General features: G+C 43.6%; 1 protein-coding gene across 2 annotated transcripts in view; it reads left to right on the plus strand.

Annotated features, from left to right (window-relative positions):
- Nucleotides 1–20,951, plus strand: part of LOC122553105 (filensin) — a 25,642-nt gene extending 4,691 nt beyond the window's left edge. The window contains exons 2-8 of one of the 2 annotated variants that reach the window (XM_043696649.1): nucleotides 3,577–3,631; nucleotides 6,473–6,568; nucleotides 7,950–8,039; nucleotides 8,608–8,712; nucleotides 13,382–13,602; nucleotides 17,632–17,714; nucleotides 19,384–20,951. In XM_043696649.1, coding sequence (XP_043552584.1) covers nucleotides 3,577–3,631; nucleotides 6,473–6,568; nucleotides 7,950–8,039; nucleotides 8,608–8,712; nucleotides 13,382–13,602; nucleotides 17,632–17,714; nucleotides 19,384–20,426 — 1,693 coding nt within the window. In that variant the 3' untranslated portion in view covers nucleotides 20,427–20,951. The remainder of the gene's footprint in view (nucleotides 1–3,576; nucleotides 3,632–6,472; nucleotides 6,569–7,949; nucleotides 8,040–8,607; nucleotides 8,713–13,381; nucleotides 13,603–17,631; nucleotides 17,715–19,383) is intronic. The other variant, XM_043696650.1, reaches the window with a different exon arrangement.
- Nucleotides 20,952–21,817: the final 866 nt, after the last annotated feature.

Genomic DNA, 21,817 nt, shown 5'->3' on the forward strand with positions numbered 1-21,817 from the left:
ACACCCCAAAACCCCACCCCATTACCCAACTACCAACACCTTGCCCTATCCCCAACATCCCAAAACCCCAGCCCCCCATGCACTCACCAACACCTCCCCACACCAGACCCTAAACCCGTTCCTTACTCATTCTCTCTCCACAGATGCTGCCAGACCTGCTGAGTTTCTCCAGCAATTCTCTGGGCCAGGATCCATTGTGGGGTTTAAGAGGGGATGCTGGTGTAATTAAAGGCAGAGATTGTGATTCCGATGTAATTTCAATTGAATCCCCGATGACTGGGAATTGTTCACGGCTGAAAGACATTGTCTCCTTAGCAACTGCTACAATTTCATGTTATCCTTTTAATTCCATCGGTTAAACTAGTGTAACCATTAACAGGCGGTTAATCGGAAATGTTATAAAGGACAGTGAGATCAGAAATAAACAACTTGGCCAGGACAGATGAGCTTCAGCTATGGTCCACCACCAGGGGTCCTCGATGTATCACTTTCACTTGCTCCTTGCTCCTCAGGAGATGTGGGTGTCACTGAGCAGGCCAGTATTTGTCATCCATCCCTAATTGCCCTCGAGAGGCTCGCTTGGCCACTTCGGAGGGCAGTTAGGAGTCAACCCTGTTGCTGTGGGTCTGGAGTCACATGTAGGCCAGACCGGGTAAGGACGCCAGATTTCCTTCCCTAAAGGGCAGTAGTGAACTGAATGGGTTTATACAACAATTGATGACCAGCTTTCAATTCTGGACTTTATTAAATGAGTCTTAATTCTGCCTGGTTGCTGGGTGAGAATTAGCCCTGGCCTCTGGATTATGAGCCTAATGGTGTAATTACCATTAGCTCCCAGATGGTTTGATGTCAGCTGTAAGTGTGAATGCCATCCTGGGGGTAGACTCTATCCAATATCGCAGCATGGATACAGAGATCAAGAGCAACTTATAATCAACAGAGTGGATCATCACAGTGCCCTCTCGATGGGGAAGGACAGCTAACAAAACTACCAGCATTTATGAAGCTCCTTTAACATGCAACAATGTGCATTTATATAGCTCCTTTAATATGCAGCTACATACATTTATATAGCTCCTTTAACATGCAACAATGTGTATTTATATATTTCCTTTAACATGCAACTACATGCATTATCTAGTAATTAATAACATGCAACTATGTGCATTTATATAACTCCTTTAACATATAACTATGTGCATTTACGTAGCTCCTTTAGCATACAACTATGTGCATTTACGTAGCTCCTTTATATGCAACTATGTGCATTTATATAGCTCCTTTAACATGCAACTATGTGTATTTATATAGCTCCTTAATATGCAACTACATGCATTTATTTAGCTCCTTTGACATCCAACACAAAAACAAGGCAAGGTAATTCACAAGACCATCACCAAACAAAACAGGAGGCCGAACCACCGTGGGAGATATTGGAGCAGGGAGCCTAAGAGAATGCATCCTAATAAGCAGAAGAGAAAGTGAGGCAGAGAGATCTAAGAAGGAAAAGGAAGGGACAAAATGATGCTGGGATTCAGTGAAAAGTAGGAGGGGTCTGAGCAGAAGGAGTTGTCATTTGGTTGCAGATAAAATATTTCAGTCACTTTCTCAAATGCAATCCCTCACTATTTTTTGGTTTAACTTCCTGTCTGTTTAAAGCAGTGTTTATAGATCCACATAAGATCTAGTCTCTCATCTTCCCGGATACAGAATACTGAGCATATAGCTTCTGTTTTGATAATTGTTGTTCCTTCTGGAAAAATGCCAATTGCACTGTAGCAGCATCACTACATCGTGCTGCCTCAGTACAACCAGCAGAATGTACCCGCATTCTTCCCAACACAGAAACAGGCCATTCGGCCCAACTACTCCATGCTGCATTGAGCCACACAAGCTCCCTTCCTTGATTTTCCGTACCTTTTGCAACAAGTTCTGGACTAAAGTGCAAATGGCTCTATGCCAGCTTACCTGCAATCTTACACATGTAGAATTTCCAGCACAAAAACAGGCCATTCGGTCCAACTACTCCATGTTGTAATTAAGCCACACAAGCTCCCTTTCCTTACTGGAGTTCTCACTGACTTTCTGTACTTTTTGCAACAAGTTCTGGTCTAAACTGAAAGTGGCTCTATGTCAACTACTCTCGGAACCTTTCACAGTCCTAAGAACATGTCAATCCTCAGGGTTCTTTTTGAGAGAAAGAAGCCTCAGTTTATTCAGTCCTTCCTGATACAGTAACCTCTTTCTCAGCACAAGCTGCCATTTATGTTGCTTTTACCAGTAAATGGCCCCGATCACATAAAACCAAAAAGAATGATGCACTAAAAGAACACCACTTGAGGAGGAGATGAAAGAGAAGCTCATCAAAGATCCTCAGGCAGCACCTTCCAAACCCATGGCCGCTACCATCCAGAAGAACAAGGACAGCGGATGCATGGGAACACCACCCTCTGCAAGTTCCCCTCCAGGCCACTCATCACCCTGACTTGGGAATATATCGCCATTCCTTCACTACCACTGGGTCAAAATCCTGGAATTCCCTTCCCAACAATATTTTAGGTGTTCCTGTACCGCGTGGTCGGCAGTGGTTCAAGGAGACAGCTCAACACCACTTTCTCAAGGGGCAATTAGGCAATAAATGATAAATATTGGCCTGACCAGTGATACCCACAACCTGCAAGTGAATCAAAATAACATTTGTGGAAATCAGTCTGGTAAGGGAGTGCGGAATGACCTTAAGTGATGCTGATTTTTACTTATGTTTGTGTATTATTGCTGGACCTTGGTTTTGACCGGGCAACTTTGGAAAAGGCTTAGAAAATAACATCAGAAATTGCTGGGAAAGTTCTGAGGAAGGGTCACTGTGCCCGAAACGTTAACTCTGATTTCTCCCCACTGCCAGACCTGCTGAGCTTTTCCAGCAGTTTCTGTTTGTGTTTCTGATTTCCAGCATCCACGGTTCTTTCAGTTTTTATGAGTAGAAATAAATTTCTCCGCACCTGGAGTATTGTGTGCAGTTCTGGTCTCCAAATTAGAGGAAGGACATTCTGGTTATTGAGGGAGTGCAGCGTAGGTTCACAAGGTCAATTCCCGGAATGGTGGGACTATCGTATGTTGAAAGATTGGAGCGGCTGGGCTTGTATACACCTGAGTTTTGAAGGCTGAGAGGGGATCTGATTGAGAGTATTAGATTATTAAAGGATTGGACACTCTGGACGCAGGAAGCACGTTTCCGCTGATGGGTGAGTCCCGAACCAGAGGACATAGTTTAAAAATAAGGGGTAGGCCATTTAGAACAGAGTTGAGGAGAAACTTCTTCACCCAGAGAGTGGTGGATATATGGACTGCTCTGCCCCAGAAGGCAGTGGAGGCCAAGTCTCTGGATACTTTCAAGAAAGAGAGCTTTTAAAGATAGTGGAATCAAAGGTTATGGGGATGGCAGGAGCAGGATACTGATTGTGGATGATCAGCCATGATCATAATGAATGGTGGTGCTGGCTCGAAGGGTCAGATGGCCTACTCCTGCACCTATTGTCTATTGTCTATTCATTTTGCTTGTCTTGCTTTCACCCATAGAACAGAATATGAGAACAACCAACAACTTCAGGACACCTTTGAAAACCTGAATAAGGTGAGATGCTTACCATTGACTATTCACAGTCATTGTCATAGAGTCACACAGTACAGAAAAGACCCTTCGGCCCATCAAGTCCACCCAGAACTATCCACGCTAATCCCACTTCCCACACTTGGCCCATAGCCTTGACTGTAATGACATTTCAAGTGCTTATCAATTGCACAGCATCCCAGGGGAGAACTGGTCAAAAGATTGAGGCTTGTGGTCGTGTAGTGGCTCTTTAGATGTCCGGCCAACACCATTGATTATCGAATACCTCGCAACAACACATTCCCAAATTTGCTCAGCCCCCAGTTTTACTACTCCATAAATGAATGGGTTTTGAATGATTTAAAATTGGGCTTTGTACTTGAAACAAATGTTAATATCAATGTACGAACAAAACCCAGATACAAACAGTTAACTTAATTGAAGTCACAATTCTTGGGTGGTGTAAGAATGAAATAAACAAAAGTCCTAAGGCTTCACTTTGGTTTCCTTGTCATCATGTCTCTCTTTTATCTCATGTCCTCAACTTGAGGTCTTAGGAATATCACGTGTTGCTTTCGTTAACTGTGAATGACATTTCAAATCTTAAATTTTCCAAAGTGAACACTAAGTTCATCCATTTCCAAAGTCTTATCATAGAATCCCTACAGCGTAAAAGCAGGCAATTCGGCCCTTCAAGTCCACACTGACCCTCCACAAAGCGGCCTGATTCCTCCCCGCTGGCCTTGCATTCCCCATTGCTAAACCACCTAGCTTGCACATCCCTGGAGACTGTGGGGCAATTTACCATGGTCAATCCACCCTAAACTGTACATCTTTGGACTATGGGAGGAAACCCATGCAGATACAGGGAGAATATGCAAACGCTACACAGCCAGCTGCCCAAGGATGGAATTGAACCTGGGTTCCTAGTGCCAAGAGGCAGCAGTGCTAACCACTGAGCCACTATTCCACTCACAGGTGGAAACCATTCAGCCCCTTGAACTCATTCAGATACTCAGTGAAATTATGGTTTATGTATATGGCATCTCTAATCACCCACCTCGATTCCATATCTCATAATGCCCTGGGCCTGCAAGTGTAACTTATCTAAGATTAAGCTGAAGGGAAGTGAGTAGATCACCCTTCCCACCTTTGCTGGTGCCACTGTGGACCTCTTACAAAGCAATAGATAGTATTTCTGGGCTAGGTGTTCTGAGTTTATGGGTCCATCAGGAATTCTGTCTTATGGCAGAAGTGTCCATAATGCAGTTCAGCAGGTTGGTCAGCTTGTGGATCTTCCCACCACCTCCCTGCTATTCTCCAGAGGGTGTGTGAGTGAAGGTGTGTAAATCAGATACTTCCCAAACAAGGTGCAGTACTGACTGGGGCTCAGGAGATGAGAAGATGACTCCACTGATGTGTCAGTGAGTGAGTGTAGGACATGGTGCAGTGGTGAGTTGGGAAGAATATTGGGTAGCTGGAGTGAGCCAGTGTTGATTGTTTGGTGGGCTAGGAATAGATGGGTGCAACTAACATCATTGGGGTAGGAAGGAGGTCAGGACAGGTCATGAAACAGTCAGTTGTATTAGCACCAAATGTCTTCATGGTGCTCATACCCTGTGTAGTTGTTAATTGTATATTAAATAAGGTTTTAATTTCATTGAAGTAGTGGCGTAAACTGGAGAGACTGAATAGGCTTTTCCCTGGAGCATCAGAGGCTGAGGGGTAACCTTGTAGAAATTTATAAAATCATGAGGGGCATGAATAGGGTGAGTAGACAAAGTCTTTTCCATGGGTAGGGGAGTCCAAAACTAGAGCGCATAGGTTTAAATTGAGAGGGGACAGATTTAAAAGCAACCTATGGGGCAACTTTTTCATGCAGAGGGTGGTGTGTGTATGGAATGAGCTGCCAGAGGAAGTGGTGGAGGCTGGTACAATTACAACAGTTAAAAGACATCTATTGGGTACATGAATAGGCATAATAGCAGCACCATTTAAACTAATGGGGCCAGAATCGAGTTATAACCAATAGACTCTTTAAAAATGTGTCCTTTAGAAACAGTGTCCCCAATTCGTGAGTCGTGTTATAGCAGATTTGCAGTAACACAATGCGCATTATAGCAGACTGGCCTGTATTTATGAAGGAGAACACAAACAGGGGTGTAATGTTAAAGGTCTGACGCATGAATAGCTACTTTATACTGTCCTACATAGCTGGTTCACAGGAGGGAGTGCTGCCTACTGTGGTTGAAAAGCCAGGCAACTGAACTATTGCAGGACACATATCCTGGGGTTTTTCCCGACTGCGTGATAACAAGGTCACAGAGTCACCAGTTGAAACAGAGAGAGATCAAAAAGTACAGATAAGAAAGTTCAAGTGGAATTAGCAGAGACCCTGTTTGATCAAATAGTACAAACTGACCTGTAAATGAACAGACCCATTCATAACCAGGGAACTACTTGTATAGAATCACAGAATCCCTATAGTATGGAAGCAGACCATTCAGCCCATTGAGTCCACACCGACCCTCCAAAGAACATTCCACCCAGACCCACCAATCCTATCCCTCGAACCCTGCATATCCTATAGCTAATCCACTGGAACTGCTGGTCAATGTTGGAAATGAATACCTGTGTCATACATCTCTCTAAATAAATGCTTACGGAATTTGTACCAATTAGGGTCCAGTTGTATCCTTCCCTGCCTAGTTATTTGGTGTAGAGTATGGCTGTAAGTATGACAGCACGGTGCTCTCCCCATGCTAAGAGAGGATATTGCAGCCTACAGTCAGTCAGTACAAGAGCTTGATCATTAGAAGGGAGAGTTTTGGAAATCTCATTTGTATGTCATCTTCTTCACCTCAGAATGCAAATGAAGCTTTATTAAAGAATTTGGAATTGCAGATCCGTACGCAATTCCTCCAGGAAGATATAAACTCCACCAAAGAGAGAAACAGGAAGGTATGTGCTGTCAATTATTTAACCATTCGGTGTAATGATGAGCTAAGTGAGTCATTCCCGCCTGTCAATAATAAATAGCCCGTGCCACCCTTTGTCCTGGAATTTACTTTAATTTAAAGCTGTGCATAGTTTTGTAAAGACTGAACGATGTAGTGTTTGTCTGAGGCTTCAGAATGTGTGATTGTTTTCCGGACAGCTGCTTAAACAAATTAATAAAAGCTCTTTGAAATGCACAAGTGCAAAAATATTTAATAAAACCTCAAAGAACGTCGGATGCTGGAAATCAGAAACAAAAACACAAATGGCTGGAAAAGTTCAGCAGGTCTGACAGCACCTATGAGCAGAAATCAGAGTTAATGTTTCAGATCCAGTACTGACCAAGGGTATTGCTGTAATGTAACTTTTTTTCTTCACTTCTCTAATCTGTACCAAAGGATTGTAGCTAGGTACCTTAATGGAACGTGTGGTGCTGGAAAAGCACAGCAGGTCAGGCAGCACCTGAAGAGCAGGAGAATCAATGTTTAGGCCAAGAGCCCTTCATCAGGATGGTGCTGGAAGTGGCGATGTATGAACTTTTCACTGTAGCCATTTGAGTACGTGTGACAATAAAGCTAATTCAATTCAATTCACTGGACCAAAAATGTTGACTCTGGTTTCTTTCCACAGATGCTGCCAGACCTGCTGAGCTTTTCCAGCAATCTCTGTTTTCATTTGTGCAAAGTATTGATCCAATTTCAGGCATAGAGAGAACTTTGAAGCTGTCATTGAGAGCAGCAGTTTCTGTTTTTCCCACTACTTTGTCCTTGCCCGAGATTAATGGTTACTTTTTACTTGCTCCTTGAATAATTTCTTCATAACAGTCTTAAGATTGTTGCAAGTACAATTAAATCATGGTCCACTTCAGGATATCATTGAGGGGGAAGCCCTGGTGTGCCTTTGAGTGATATCAGTGATGGAATCTAATCGTCAGGAGTTTCATCAGTCTCTGTATTAGATTAGATTAGATTACTTACAGTGTGGAAACAGGCCCTTCGGCCCAACAAGTCCACACCGACCCGCCGAAGCGCAACCCACTCATACCCCTACATTTACCCCTTTAACCTAACACTATGGGCAATTTAGCATGGCCAATTCACCTGACCCGCACATATTTGGACTGTGGGAGGAAACTGGAGCACCCGGAGGAAACCCACGCAGACATGGGGAGAATGTGCAAACTCCACACAGTCAGTCACCTGAGTCGGGAATTGAACCCGGGTCTCTGGCGCTGTGAGGCAGCAGTGCTAACCACTGTGCCACCGTGCCGCCCACCGTATCTGTTGCTATTGATCGAAAATGATGTAAAGTGATCATTGTTTGATTTTCTGACATGTTTCTGCAGAATCTCACAGAAATCCAGGACTACCTGAATGTTGTGAGGGATGTGCGGCAGTCGATAAGCTGTGAACCCACAACCACGTTAAGCTGGGAGGTAACCTAAGTGCAGAAAGTTGTTGATCTCCAGGATGTGGTCTAAGTCTGGGTACACTAGGTTACAGAACAAGTGAGGTTTAATCAAGGTTCTGTGTATATATACTAGACCAACACTTGTACATCGTGCACATAAGACTCCGTGCTCGGCAATAGTTGAACCACTAGAATGAGGCCACTTTATTGATGTTAGTGATTCATAGAATCATAGAATTCCTACAGTGTGCAAAGAAGCCATTCAGCCCATCAAGTTTACACTGACCTCTGAAGAGCATCCCACTCAGACCCACCCCACCTACACTATCCCTGTAAGCCTGCATTTCCCATGGTGAGAGCAGTTTAGTTTGGGATTATGCTCAGCATAGACTGGTTGGACCAAAGAGTCAGTTTCTGTGCTGCATGACTCTATGATCCTATGACGATCAAAAGGTTAAATATCGGAAATGGGTTAATCTTACAACATTAGGGAGATACATTTCTTCTTTTTGGAATTTCTAAAACTTTAAATTTGAGGTAAGCCACATTTGGGAACATTTATAGCCTCTTGTCTGTTCTTGTCCTTCTTACAGGGAGAAGAGAAGGAGCTGGTGGTGGACAGGGGCTCAGAAAAGGTATCTGGGTTAGACAACGGCGAGAGTGACCCCAGTCCATTAACGAGCCAGAAAGGGAATGAGGTCAGTTGGTGTATAAAAACATGACCAGGCAACCTAGACGATAGATCAATTGACCATCTTGAGGGGAACCCTGCGACGTTCTGCCTAGCTTCCTTTTCAGGTGGTTGTGCGTGTGTCTGTGCTCCGTCAGTTCTTAGTGTGTCTCCATCATCTCGGACCTTTCACCATTGGAGGTCGTGTTGAAGTAATATGAGTTATGGAATTCGAACAGAGTATTTCAGGAAGTGCATTTTACATAGAAATCCTCCTTTCTCCCCACCTCTCAATATTTCTATCTCTTTAACTCTCATGGATTTGTCCTTTTACAGGAATAAATCACTTACGTCCATCACGTCCCGTGTTAGTGAGCCCTCCCTCCCATTCTAACCACTCTCCGAGTCCACCTTTTCTCCCTATTGAATTTAACAGCAACTATCCTGTACTTCAGACCTCCGGGCTTGGGATTCTGTCGCATGTAGAAGCATTCTCTCAGTATCTATTCTGTCTGATCCATTCAGAATTTTACCAAACTCTGTTGGACCTCCTCAAAATCTGCATTTTTATAAAGGAAACTGTTCCACCCTCTTAATCACTGTAGCATCTTTGAGACGTCTTTGTATTTCTTTCTGGCGTTTTGATGGGGTTTTTTTTGTTACTGTTTGGGAATCCAAGTGCTCCATCAGACTGAACATAAGTTTTGAGACAGCACTTGCATGATTTTAAGCCACTTTTTCAATGTTACAATCTCGGAAGTAAATCCCAGTGGATTTGTTTTCTTTGCAAATAGGCAAGGAGAGAGATGAAAGATAAAATGTCGCACTTAGCAAATGCCAAGGATTAGACAATGGTCTGATTGGCAGTGAATGAGGGTAGGCTGACTCTGAAAGAGAGCTGCGGTATGTTGCTAGGCGATGTGGTGAGAGAGTTGTTACAAAAGCTGCCAAATTGCGGTGTTGGCCAAAACAGTGAAATGCAAGTAACACCCAGGTTATCCTATCATCAAAGGTTCAAGCAGCAGTAAAACGAGATTGTAACAATGTTGGAAAATTGGAATCTGAAGGACACTGGGCACCGGAACTTTAGGTTTATAAATTGTTTTATAAAGTTAAAGCTTTGGCTCCAATTTGCCATAGAAGTTAAGAATTTAAAGGACACTCTCACCTCTATTCAAGTGCAAACAGGAGAGGGAGTGGGCCATTCGACCCCTCAATCTGTTCAATAAGCTCATGGCTCAGCCTCACGTTCCCAATTAATCCCAATAACATAGACAGGAGCAGGATACCTGTCCAAGACCTTTAATCCGTTGAGTTGCACTGGGGGATTTCTGTGTGAGTCCAGTCAGGTGCTGGCCATTGCAGGCTTGCCCAGGGGGTAATTGTGGCACTGCTTTGGGGCACGTTCACACAACCAATTCTCAGGTGCCACACCTGCCTGGCAAAGGTGCCAGTTCCCAACTTGTGGTACCCGATCTCTATTAAACAGCAGCGACATCAGTCCTGAAAGGCTTCATTGGCTGATGAAGCAGATCCTGAGGTCATAAAAGGTGCTACACAAATGTGGCTGGCATTGGAACGGTTGCTGGATGTACATCATGAGGGCATCTCTGAACAGCCTGGTTTGATTTACAAGGATGTTACCAGGGTTGGAGGGTTTGAGCTTTAGGGAGAGGCTGAATGGGCAAAAGCTATTTTCCCTGGACCATTAGAAGCTGAGAGGTGACCTTATAGAGATTTATAAAATCATGAGGGACAATGTCTTCCCCGGGCTGGGGAGTTCAAACTAGAGGGCAAAGATTAATATGGGAGAGGAATGAGCGCCAGGGACCCAGGTTCGATTCCACCCTCGGGCGACTGTCTGTGTGGAGTTTGCACATTCTCCCCGTGTCTCCCCCGTTTCCTCTGGGTGCTCCAGTTTCCTCCCACAGTCCAAAGATGTGCAGGTTGGGTGAATTGGCCATGCTAAATTGCAAATAGTGTTCAGGGATATGTAGCTTAGGTGTATTAGTCAGGGGTAATGTAATATGGTAGGGGAATAGGTCTGGGTGGGTTACTCTTTGGAGGGTCGGTGTGGACTTGTTGGGCTCTTAGGGATTCTATGGTTTAACTGCCTGTGTGCCATTGGCCTGGGGCAGCGAGGGGCTGGAGAGGTTAATGAAGGTTGGTTTGATATTTGCTGCTATACTCCTTGGCCTGTGTTCACATGAAATGCTTCTGCCTCCTTCCTAGCTCATAGCCAGTTCTATTTAACCATCAGTGCCCTCTGTGCTCTCTGACCTACATTAGCTCCTGATTTTAACACCCAGCCTTTACGCATTGCAATCCAACCACCGCCTACCCGCCTCTGCCAAACCTCTGTAATCTCTCTGCTAATTCCCATCTCTTGAGCTGCCCCAGTTTCAATTTCTTCACCATCAATGTACATGTCTTCAACGGCCTGAGGGCCTCAAGCTCTAGAATCTACTGAAGGCTGAGGGAGTTAGATTTTCGATAGGCAAGAGAGGTAAAGGCAGTGGGTCATTAGAGAGTGGGTGGGGGGAGGTGGAGCAGGTCAGGGGTGGAGCTAAGGTACATCTGGATCAACCAGGATTTTATTAAATGGTAGAACAGCTTGGAAGAACAATCCCATGATTTTAATTCCCTACATCGCTCTGATTCAGCCTATCTCTTTCCTTCTTTAAGACACTTCTTAAAACCTACCTTTGTTATCAAGTCACCTGTCCCTCGGAGCTCAGTGATTTGGTGTTAAATTCTGTTGGACAATCTTCTCATTTTCTTTTTATTCATTCATGGGACGTGGGCACTGCTGGCTCCATACCTAGAATCATAGAATTCCTACAGTGCGGAAGCAGGCCATTCGGCCCATCGAGACCACACCAATCCCTCTAGGATCATCCCACCCAGATCCACCCCCCCCCCTACCCTAACCCTGTAACCCTGCATTTCCCATGGCTGATCCACCTAACCTGCACATCCCGGGACACCATAGGCAATTCCCGTGGCCAATCCAAATTAATCTGCACATCTTTGGATTGTGGGAGGAAACTGGAGCACCCGGAGGAAACCCACGCAGACACGGGGAGAATGTGCAAACTCCACACAGACAGTGGCTGGTCCAGCATTTATTGTCTATTCCTAATTGTCTACTTTGAGAAGGTGGGGGTGAGCTGCCTTCTTGAACCGCTGCAGTCCCTGTGCTCTAGGTAGATCCACAATGCACTTAGGCAGGGAATTCCCAAATTTTGATCCAATGCCAAAGAAAGAACGGCGATATATTTCCAAGTCTGGATGGTGAATGCCTTGAGTGGAACTTGTAGGGGTGTGTTTTCCCATGTACCTGCTGCCCTTCTGAATGTTAGAGGTCATTAATTTGGAAGCATTTTATTGTGCTAAAGGTACTATCTAAATGCAAATTGCTTTTGTGACGAATTTTGTAGTAGATGGCATCATGCAACATTGGACCCATACAGCATGATCTCAAATTGCCTTTATCCCATCTAATTTCTCATTGTTGCAAATACCTTGAGAGCTTCTATTTGTCTGTTTTGCATGTGTACGTAACTCCTGATTCAGGACCTACTAAAGACTGTTAAAATGATTATTGTTTTCATAATGTTTCATAGAAGCATTGCAGTTATTAAAAATGGCATTGGCAAACTATATCAGCTTATCGCCTGTGGGTGGAGTGTTAGCTCTTGGATGGTCAGGCAGCATTAATGTATCAACTGGCAACTGTTCTTTCAATCTCTGGGCCACCAGGCAGCAGCATCATCCCACAATGTGGGCTCCAGTCCAGTTCTCATTATTATGAGAGGGGCATAATAATTCTGCTTTTGTTCTACAATGAAAGATTAAATACATCTTCTGTCAGATAATGCCACCTGGAGTTTGTTTTATGATCGTGTAAAGGTCAGCGCTACACGGTTTTAGCCCTTGTGGATCAACATCAGGCTCCCTGTGGGAGCAACTTGTGCTGTGAACAGCTGAGATTAGGGCCACACAATGACTGGTTTCTGGCGATGGATTAGGATATTTCATGGACTCGTCAAAGAAACAATGGGTTGATTTTCCTTCGGGTGAACTACCACAGGATTTAAAAAGAACCAAGGAGTATTTTTTTTGAATGAGCTGGTCGGGTCCTAAGGTACATTGCTGCTGGACTGGTAAGTAAAAAAACCACAGGTTCCTGGGATGGGAGTGCGTGCTCAGTTACCTTAAGAGGTAAGACTTGACCCTGTATTCATTGGAGTTTAAAAGGACGAGAGATGATCTTAACAAAATAAGTAAGAAGATCCTGAGGGGATTGGATAGGATTAATACTGAGAGAATATGTGAGAGACTGGAACTAGGAGGCACTGTTTAATAAACAGGAGCCTTTTTCTGGTTCTGACAGAGATAAAGAGGTCTCTGCTCTCCCAGGATTGTGATTCTTTGTAACTCTCTTCCTCAGTGAGCAGTGGTCATCAAATATTTTTAAATTAGAGGTCGATAGATTCTGGGCTAAAGGGGGAGTTAAACATTTTTAGGAGTAGGAGAAACAGTAGAGTTTAGGCCGCAATGTGATCAGCCATGAATTTATTGAATGGTGGAGCATGCTCGAGGGGCCGAATGGCCTCCACCTGCTCCAAACTTGTATTTTTACACATATGTGATGATAAATACTTAATATTACTTCAATCTCATTGCATGAAAAGACAACAACAGTGGAGCAGCCAACTGCCAACATGCATGGAGGTGAGCTAGATCAGATGCAATCACACAGGGAGCAAATTGAGGTCTTGAAGAAAAAGTTGGGAGAAGTTGAGAGGAATTTGGAACAATGTGTCAACGAGTGTCGATGTGTTGTCATGTATCAGCAGTCGCTGGATGATGAACTGGAGAGTTACAAGAGATTTATAGCAAATGAAGATTCCAGGTGCGTAATGGGACTTTTCAGTACCTTTACAATTGTCCAGAAAAAATTACCTAAAAGTAGGAATCCAATATAAAGTGGATCTTGGGGTCCAAAAAGTGAAACTGTGTTATCATTTAATAAGACTGATTAGAATCCCTACAGTGTGGAAACAGGCCATTCAGCCCACACTAGCATCCCACCCAATCCCTATTTTTCCCATGGCTAACCCACCTAGCCTGCACGTCAGGGGCAATATAGCATTACTAATTCACCTAACCTGCACATCTTTGTGTGGGAGGAAACTGGAGCACTCAGAGGAAACCCATGCAGACACAGGGAGAATGTGCAAACTCCACACAGACTCAAGGGTGGAATCGAACCTGGGTCGCTGATGCTGTTAGGTAGCAGTGCTAACCACTGAGCCACCCAGCTTCTTTTTTTTAAAATCAGCAAAATGTAGAATTAAATTAATATTTGCCTCTTTTGTGACCCCTGTGGTATAAATGAATTTGCTGTATATTGAATAGTGATTACAATAGACATCCAGGTATTAGTTTTGCCTTACAGCATCAATGTATAATGCTTAGTTTTCATTGCATATGAACTTCTTGAGATTATTTCTGAAGTAGTGGAGACTTTATTCTACTGTGAAATGTAACTGTTTAATCAATTTTGTTTTCATCAAAAGCGGGAAGATACTGTCGAATGATCCCTTGTAAGGGGTCTGCATGATATTGTTAAATAGCTTGTCAGCTCCAATTATATTTATATAGCACTTTTAATTGATAAATTGCCCCAAGGTTCTTCACAGGAAGATTGTAGAAGAAAGTATGGCACTGCTGCAGTTAAGCAGAGATTAGGTCAGAACACCAAGTGCTTGAGATAGATTTTAAGAGGGGAATCTTTAAGGAGGAAGAGAAGATGGTGAGGCAGAGAGATTTAGAAAGGGAATCCCAGAGATAAGAAGGGTCACTGGACCTGAAAAGTTAATTCTGACTTCTCTCCATAGTTGCCACCTGAATGGCTGAGATTTTCCAGCAATTTCTGTTTTTGATTCAGATTTCCAGCATTCACAGTTCATCCAGCTTTTTTTTTTGCCCAGAGATTCAATGGCGCAGTGATGACATTCAGGGAGACCCAACAGGCCAGAGGCCTCCTTCCAGAAGGACAAGAGTAAGGTTTTAATTAGCACTCCATCCATACCTTCTACATTCGCACCTTCCACAACATCGAACATAGAACATTACAGCACAATGCACACCCTTTGGCTGTTGATGCTGTACCAATCTGTGGAAACAATCTGAAGCCTACTTATCCTGCCCAATGACCATTTAAATGCCCTTAAAGTTGGCGAGTCTCCTACTGTTGCAGGCAGAGTGTTCCATGCCTTTATTACCCTCGGAGTAAAGAAACTACCTCTGACATCTGTCCTATATCTATCACTCCTCAATTTAAAGCCGTGTCCCCTCGTGCTCGCCGTCACCATCCAAGGAAAAAGACTCTCACTGTCCACCCTATCGAACCCTGTGATTATCTTATATGTATTGAAAATGTGTTGCTGGAAAAGCGCAGCAGGTCAGGCAACATACAAGGAGCAGGAGAATCGACGTTTCGGGCATGAGCCCTTCTTCAGCGTCCTGAAGAAGGGCTCATGCCCAAAATGTCGATTCTCCTGCTCCTTGGATGCTGCCTGACCTGCTGCGCTTTTCCAGCAACACATTTTCAGCTCTGATCTCCAGCATCTGCAGTCCTCACTTTCTCCTAGAAGACATTATCGTATATGTCTCAATTAAGTCACCTCTCAACCTTCTTCTCTTTAGTGAAAACAGCCTCATGTCCTCATAACCTGGCACACATTGGCAGCAGTGTGCACCATCTACAAGATGCATTGCAATATCTCACCCAGGCTCCTTTGAACATCCCAAACCAGTAATCTCAACCACCTAGAAGGACAACAGCAGCAGATATATGGGAACACCACCCCCTGCAAATTCCCTCAAAGCCACTCCTCATCCTGACTTGGAAATATGTTGCCATTTCTTCACTGTCGCTGGGTCAAAATCCTGGAATTCCCTCCCTAAGATCAGCACATGGACTACAGTGGTTCAGGAAGGCAGCTCACCCCCACCTTCTCAAGGGCCAGCGAAGGATGGGTAATAAATGCTGGGCCCAGCCAGGAAAATCCACATCCTGTGAATAAAAAGGGAAAACAAATCTTGGAGGGTTTCCAGTCAGAACTAAGAGAACCCTGGCCATGAAGGGTATTTGAGAGAATTTTAATATCAAAACATTGCTCAAGCAGAACCCAATGTATTTGCAGATGCATTCTATTTTGTTCAAAACACACACAATTTGTAGTCACAGTCAGTCAGCGTCTTATAAATTCCAGCTTTCAGAATAAAACCAGCCTGATTCCAGGTTAAAACTCTTGAGACAGATTCTGAACAAAGCCTCACACCCACAATACAGTGTCTGACCGATATGTCACTTTTTGTATATTGCTATCGCTCTGCTTGATTGTCATAATAGCACAGCACTGACATTGACTTTATAAACACTTTACACACCATCGAATGCTCTGGGTCACCTGCAGACACTCGACTCATACCAGTTGTATGATCTTCTGATCTCTCTGCCCTTGATGTCTCTGCGTATGAACCCAGTGACTGTGTCTCTGTGTCTCTCCGCACCTGACGAAGGGGCAACACTCTGAAAGCTTGTGATTTCAAATCAACCTGTTGGACTATAACCTGGTGTTGTGTGACCTCTGCCTCTGTCCACCCCAGTCCAACACTGGCACCTCCACATCAGAACCCAGTGTAGGTCAGCAGCACAGGGTGTGATGGGTGAAAGGTTCTTGTTGTGAGTTAAGAAACCAGTGACAGAATTCTGAGAAATAGTTAAACAGTTTATAACGAAGCCTGTAAAAAGCTATAACATCTTCCAAGGTCTGTTAGGTAGATTTCTGATATAAAATGAAACCTGAGCGCCTCTCACTCTCTGCAGGAATGTGTGTTGTTTAAATTTTCAGGAGTCACATTCAGGTAACAGTCTCCTATTTACTTTACATTGCCTCTTTCCTGTTCACTGGACTGACCCCAAGCTGTGAGAATGGGATCATTTGGTCATTAATTAAAATGCTACCCTTGCCTTGCGATATTAGTTCTGCAGGGATTGTCCACTCAGCCATGGCTTGACCTTCCAAACACACTTGGCCCATTCGGCTGCTACGTGTTGCAGGCTCTGACTCAGTTGACACATGGAGCTGAGAGAACAAGCTCAATAGTTGGAGATTCTCACTCTGGCCGATCGTCCAACTCAATGGCCTAATCCTGCTTTCTCCCCATAACCTTTGATCCCATTCGCCCCAGGTTCTGCATTTGGCCACCTCTTGAATACACTCAATGTTTTGGCATCAGTTACTTCCTGGGGTAATGAATCCCACAGACTCCCCACTCTCTGGGTGAAGAAATATCTCCATCCTAAATGGCCCAACCTGAATCCTGACTGTGACCCCTTGTTCTGGGTGCATCCACAATCGGGATTATCCTCCCTGCATCTACCCTGTCTAGTCCTGTTGAATTTTATAAGTCTCTATGAGATTCCCCCTCTCACTTGTCTGAACTCCAGTGAAAACAATCCTAACTGAGTCAATCTCTCATCATACCTCAGTTCCACCATCCCCGGAATCAGCCTGGGAAACTTTCACTGCTGTCCCTTGAGAGCAAGAGCATCCTTCCTCAGAAAAGGAGACCAAAACCCTTCTTCTACAACAGCACCTGAACACAATGTAACAACAGCCACCATGCATAAGACCTGGAATATTGTGGAAAAAAGCCCAAGGTGTTTGCAGACTGAATGGTTGTGGGCACTGGGTATTGGCAGTAAGGGAGTAAAATTATCTGGCACTGTCACCCCTCTGAGGGTTTGCAAATTATTGAGGAAGTTGATGGAACATGATTTTCCTAGACCTCTCCTGCTGCATGTTAAAGAGACCTGCCAATAATTAATTCTTATTCAACCATTAATCTGATATATCTCACTTTTCAGATCACAACCCACTCCAACTAAGGCAACCGCAATGTCAGCGAGCAGTCGTTATGACAACACAGAGGTCTCACCTGTGGGCAAAGGTCAGATGCAAATTTGCATGTAATCAAAAGTTAAAGTTTTTAACGTATCAGGAGACTCTGCAGTCACTTTTGTTTCATCCTGATGGTGACGGAATCTGGAATTATTCTGTTATACTTTTTGAAAGAGGAGGCAGCTTTCAACACTTTGAAAAGAATCCAAAGCCATTATGTTTGGGTGATTTTATAAACGGGTTTGACTTTTGAGAGATTCAGCAAGAGGAAAAACATTTCTTCATTCATACACATGGCATAGATATCCCTGACTGTAATTTTGAAGGACATTCAATGGACCCAAATTGTGAACTCTGCTTTCTCTCCACAGATGCTGCCTGACCTGCTGAGTTTCTCCAGCAATTTGTGTTTTAGCTTTAGCATTTATTGCCTGCCCCTAATTGTCCTTGAGAAGGTGGTGATGAGCTGCCCTCTTGAGCTGCTGCAGTCTGTGTGCTGTAGGTAGTGCTATTAGAGTGGGAATTCTCGGACGTTTGAACCAGTAACACTGAAGGAACAACGATACGTTCCAAGTCAGAATGGTATGTAACTTGGAGGGGAGCTTGCAGGGGCTGCTGGTACCATGGATGACCAGGCAGCAAAGGGGCAACTTTAAAAAAAAGATCCTTGACACTTTACGACATACAAAAGCAATGAATAGATTTGTAACTTTACGGAACTGCATTGAGATTCCTTGAGGGTGGAGGATGGGGAAGCAGTGGATCAGACGAGGGGTAGAGGTTTTGACCTCCATTATGAAAGTACTGGGGACAGGATACTTTTCACCTTTGGCCATGCCCAGCTTGACCAGGTTGGGGTTTGTGAGTGGGGGTGAGGGAACCGGGGGAAAGGTGAGTAGAAGTGGAGACCCTATCCCAGGATCAGATATTGAAAATAATGCTAACCTGGTCTTGCCCTTCTCTCTCCCTGTTGACAACCAAGTAGGGCAGCATGATGGCTTAGTGGTTAGCATTGCTGCCTCACAGAACCAGGGACCCGGGTTCAATTCCAGCCTCGGGCAATTGCCTATGTGGAATTTGCATGTTCTCCCCGTGATGGCATGAGTTTCGTCTGGTTGCTCTGGTTTCCTCCCACAGTCCAAAGATATGCAGATTAGGGTGGATTGGCCATGCTAAATTACCCATAGTGTCCAGAGGTATATAGGTTAGGTGTGTTAGCCATGGGAAGTGTAGGGTTACAGGGAAAAGAGTAGGGAGATGGGTCTAGGTAGGATGTTCTTCGGAGGGTCAGTGTGGTCTTATGTGACTTAATGGTCTGTTTCCACACTGTGGGGATTCCATGGAAGTAAGTACAGATACCTGTCACTCTTCAGTGAATTCTATAACAAAATAGATTCTCAAAACTCCTGAAATGCCTCCAGTTCCCTGCTGCTGGGTGCCAGTGTTGAGTATAAATGTATATTGAGAAAATGTTAGGTATTTTCCTCACTGCTATGACATGACTAACTCTTGATGTGTTATAGGAGAGGGTTTATCACAAGAATCATAAAGGTTTTCACTGATGCCATTTTAGGATAAAGATATGTGCCTGACTGATTCAGTAATGGTCGTCCTACCAATATGTTCGCTTTAAGTTTGCTTAGATTTAACTGAAGATTTGTTGAACAGCACTCTCAGCTAATAAGTCAGTTAAAAAAATGGCATTCTATTTTTGTTAGACATCACTGTGGCTGCACTATACAGTGTACCTCTTCAGGCCAGTGAAATAATGCACTCCAGAAAAGCATCAAAGAAAAAGGACATCACTTCGTCAGGTGACAAATGCAGTAATGGAGCGGAACAGGAATGTGCAAAGAAACCTTCTGAAGTGAGTGAAGACTGTAAAATCAGTGCCAAGGAAGATGAGGAAGAAGATGAGGATGTTGAGTTTTATTCTGATGAGGGAGAAGAGGCCACAAAACCAGATGATGTACCAGATGGAGCACAGATCAGTCGGCTTTATAACGCCCTGTGTAATATAGTCCGGGACAGAATGGGAAGACATAAGAAATCTGAACCACCTGTAGCAACGTTCTATACCAAAGGGCACTATGTGTTAGTCACAGGTGAAGCCAGTTATATGGACCCTTTCTTCTGTACAACAGTTCCTACGAGGAGTCAAGTGATAGTTACGTTTGAGGACCAACCTTTCCCTGCTGATATAGACACTCTACCACAGCCTGACCTCCCCACCCCTTTAAAATATAATGGAGATGGTGATGGCAAGAAAGACTTTGACTCCACTAAAGAGAATGGCAAAGACCGTGAGGGTGAAAAAAAGGATGAAAAGGCAGATGATGGAAAATCCGGTGGTAATGGAGAACTGAAAAGACCGATAATATCGGCATCAATTTTACCCCCAACCCCATCACTGCCAGATCCTTCTCAAGCCTCCGATTTCAAACCCACACCTTTCAGTGGCCCATCTACACCACAGTCGGATGCAACCAGTCCTGATAACCTGGCATCAAGAGGTGGTCCTCCTGGACAGCAGCAGAAAGAGGACAAAGATAGAGCAACCATTATCACTCCAACCCAGCCACTATCACCTGACCAGAGAACCCCAGAGGAGCCGAAGTATAGGTACTATGAGAAGATAGAAATGACTGAAGCAGTTGAGACATTTAGAGACAATAAGCTGGAGGGTTACTCAGAGACCTCCACCATTGTAGAGACCACGGTGGAAAAGACAAGCCAGGAACAGAAGGCAAAAAGATCCTGAGGTTAAAGACTCAAACGTTTGTGTACAATATTTACAAATGTAATTTTGCATCTCAGAGTTAAAGTTTCACCACAGTGTGTGCTGACAGTGAACTGCAAATCATTTTCTTCCAGGGAATTTAATTAATGCCAGGGTCAGACTGCAGATGAGCGTTTAATAGTTTGCGTGTGTTATTCATAAATGAGCCTTTTTGAAAGCTTAAGCATCAGATTTATGGAGAAGGTACGGGTCACACTGCTTAAGTTCAGCTAAAAGCTTTGCTTCATGTCATCAATCAAGTTGAACTAGGGTTGACGACAAGAATCTAAAAGAAGAGCTTGACAGTATTTTACTGGGGTATTGTTAGTCATAATTAAATAAGGGCTTTACTCCTATTGACACAATGCACAATGGATAAGTAGAACATTTTAAGCAAGATCAATATGTAATTAGATTTATATACTCTGATTGAATTGTCTTCCAATTGATCAACAAATTTGCTTTGTAAAGAAAACTGCAATAAAACCAACTGGTTTAGACTATCAACCCACTGTTTGTAGTATTCATGTGTTGTAAAGCAGCTCAAATTGCCCATGGTCGCAATTTTCAGGTTTTTTTTTAATAAATGCTGAATAATTTGTATTCTGAAACCAGAGCTCACATAAAACCTATTGCTGTAGTCATTTTATGATCAAAGTTCTCATTATTCAGTAGGTTCAGCTATTAATGTTAATTAAGAACACAAGTGTTTGTCATGCATAATTTATAATCAAATGAAGGGATAATTTGAATTAAGTGACTTCAAAGTAAGAGTCATATTTTTTAATATGGAATATACTTTTGGGATGATTAGTGCAATCCTAAAATTATGATGTTTTTCAATTACGCTTAAATGATTTTTTGCTTTATTCATTTTCAGGGTATCATAGTCAAGGAAGCATTAATTGTGCATCTTGGTTTAGTCAGAATGAAGTGACTTACGTGTCATGGAATGGAGTTGTATTTAAACTAGAGCAACAAGTTACCTCTGTTGAAAATGTAACAAGTTAGTTGTGATAACAAGTAGTGAGCACAGAGCACTGGGACTGGGTTCAAATGCCACCTACCCCAGGGGGCGTGGAATGATATCTGTGGACAAGCCAATCAGAAAGAGAGCACAATAATTAGGAGGGAGAGTTCTTTCCCATTTAGGTGGGTAACAAAGACAGTATCCATAAAACCATGAGATATAGGAGCAGGATTACGCCATTCTGCTAACGGCAAGTCTGTCCTGCCTTTCATTCATATGGATATGTTTCTCAAACCCAATCTCCTGCCTTCTCCCTATAACCTTTGATTCCTTTATTAAACAAGAACCTATCGACCTCTGTCTCTATCTATGTCTAATCCCATTCTCCCTCCTTTGAAATCCA

Source organism: Chiloscyllium plagiosum, chromosome 9, assembly GCF_004010195.1.
Source record: "Chiloscyllium plagiosum isolate BGI_BamShark_2017 chromosome 9, ASM401019v2, whole genome shotgun sequence".
Lineage (NCBI taxonomy): Eukaryota > Metazoa > Chordata > Chondrichthyes > Orectolobiformes > Hemiscylliidae > Chiloscyllium > Chiloscyllium plagiosum.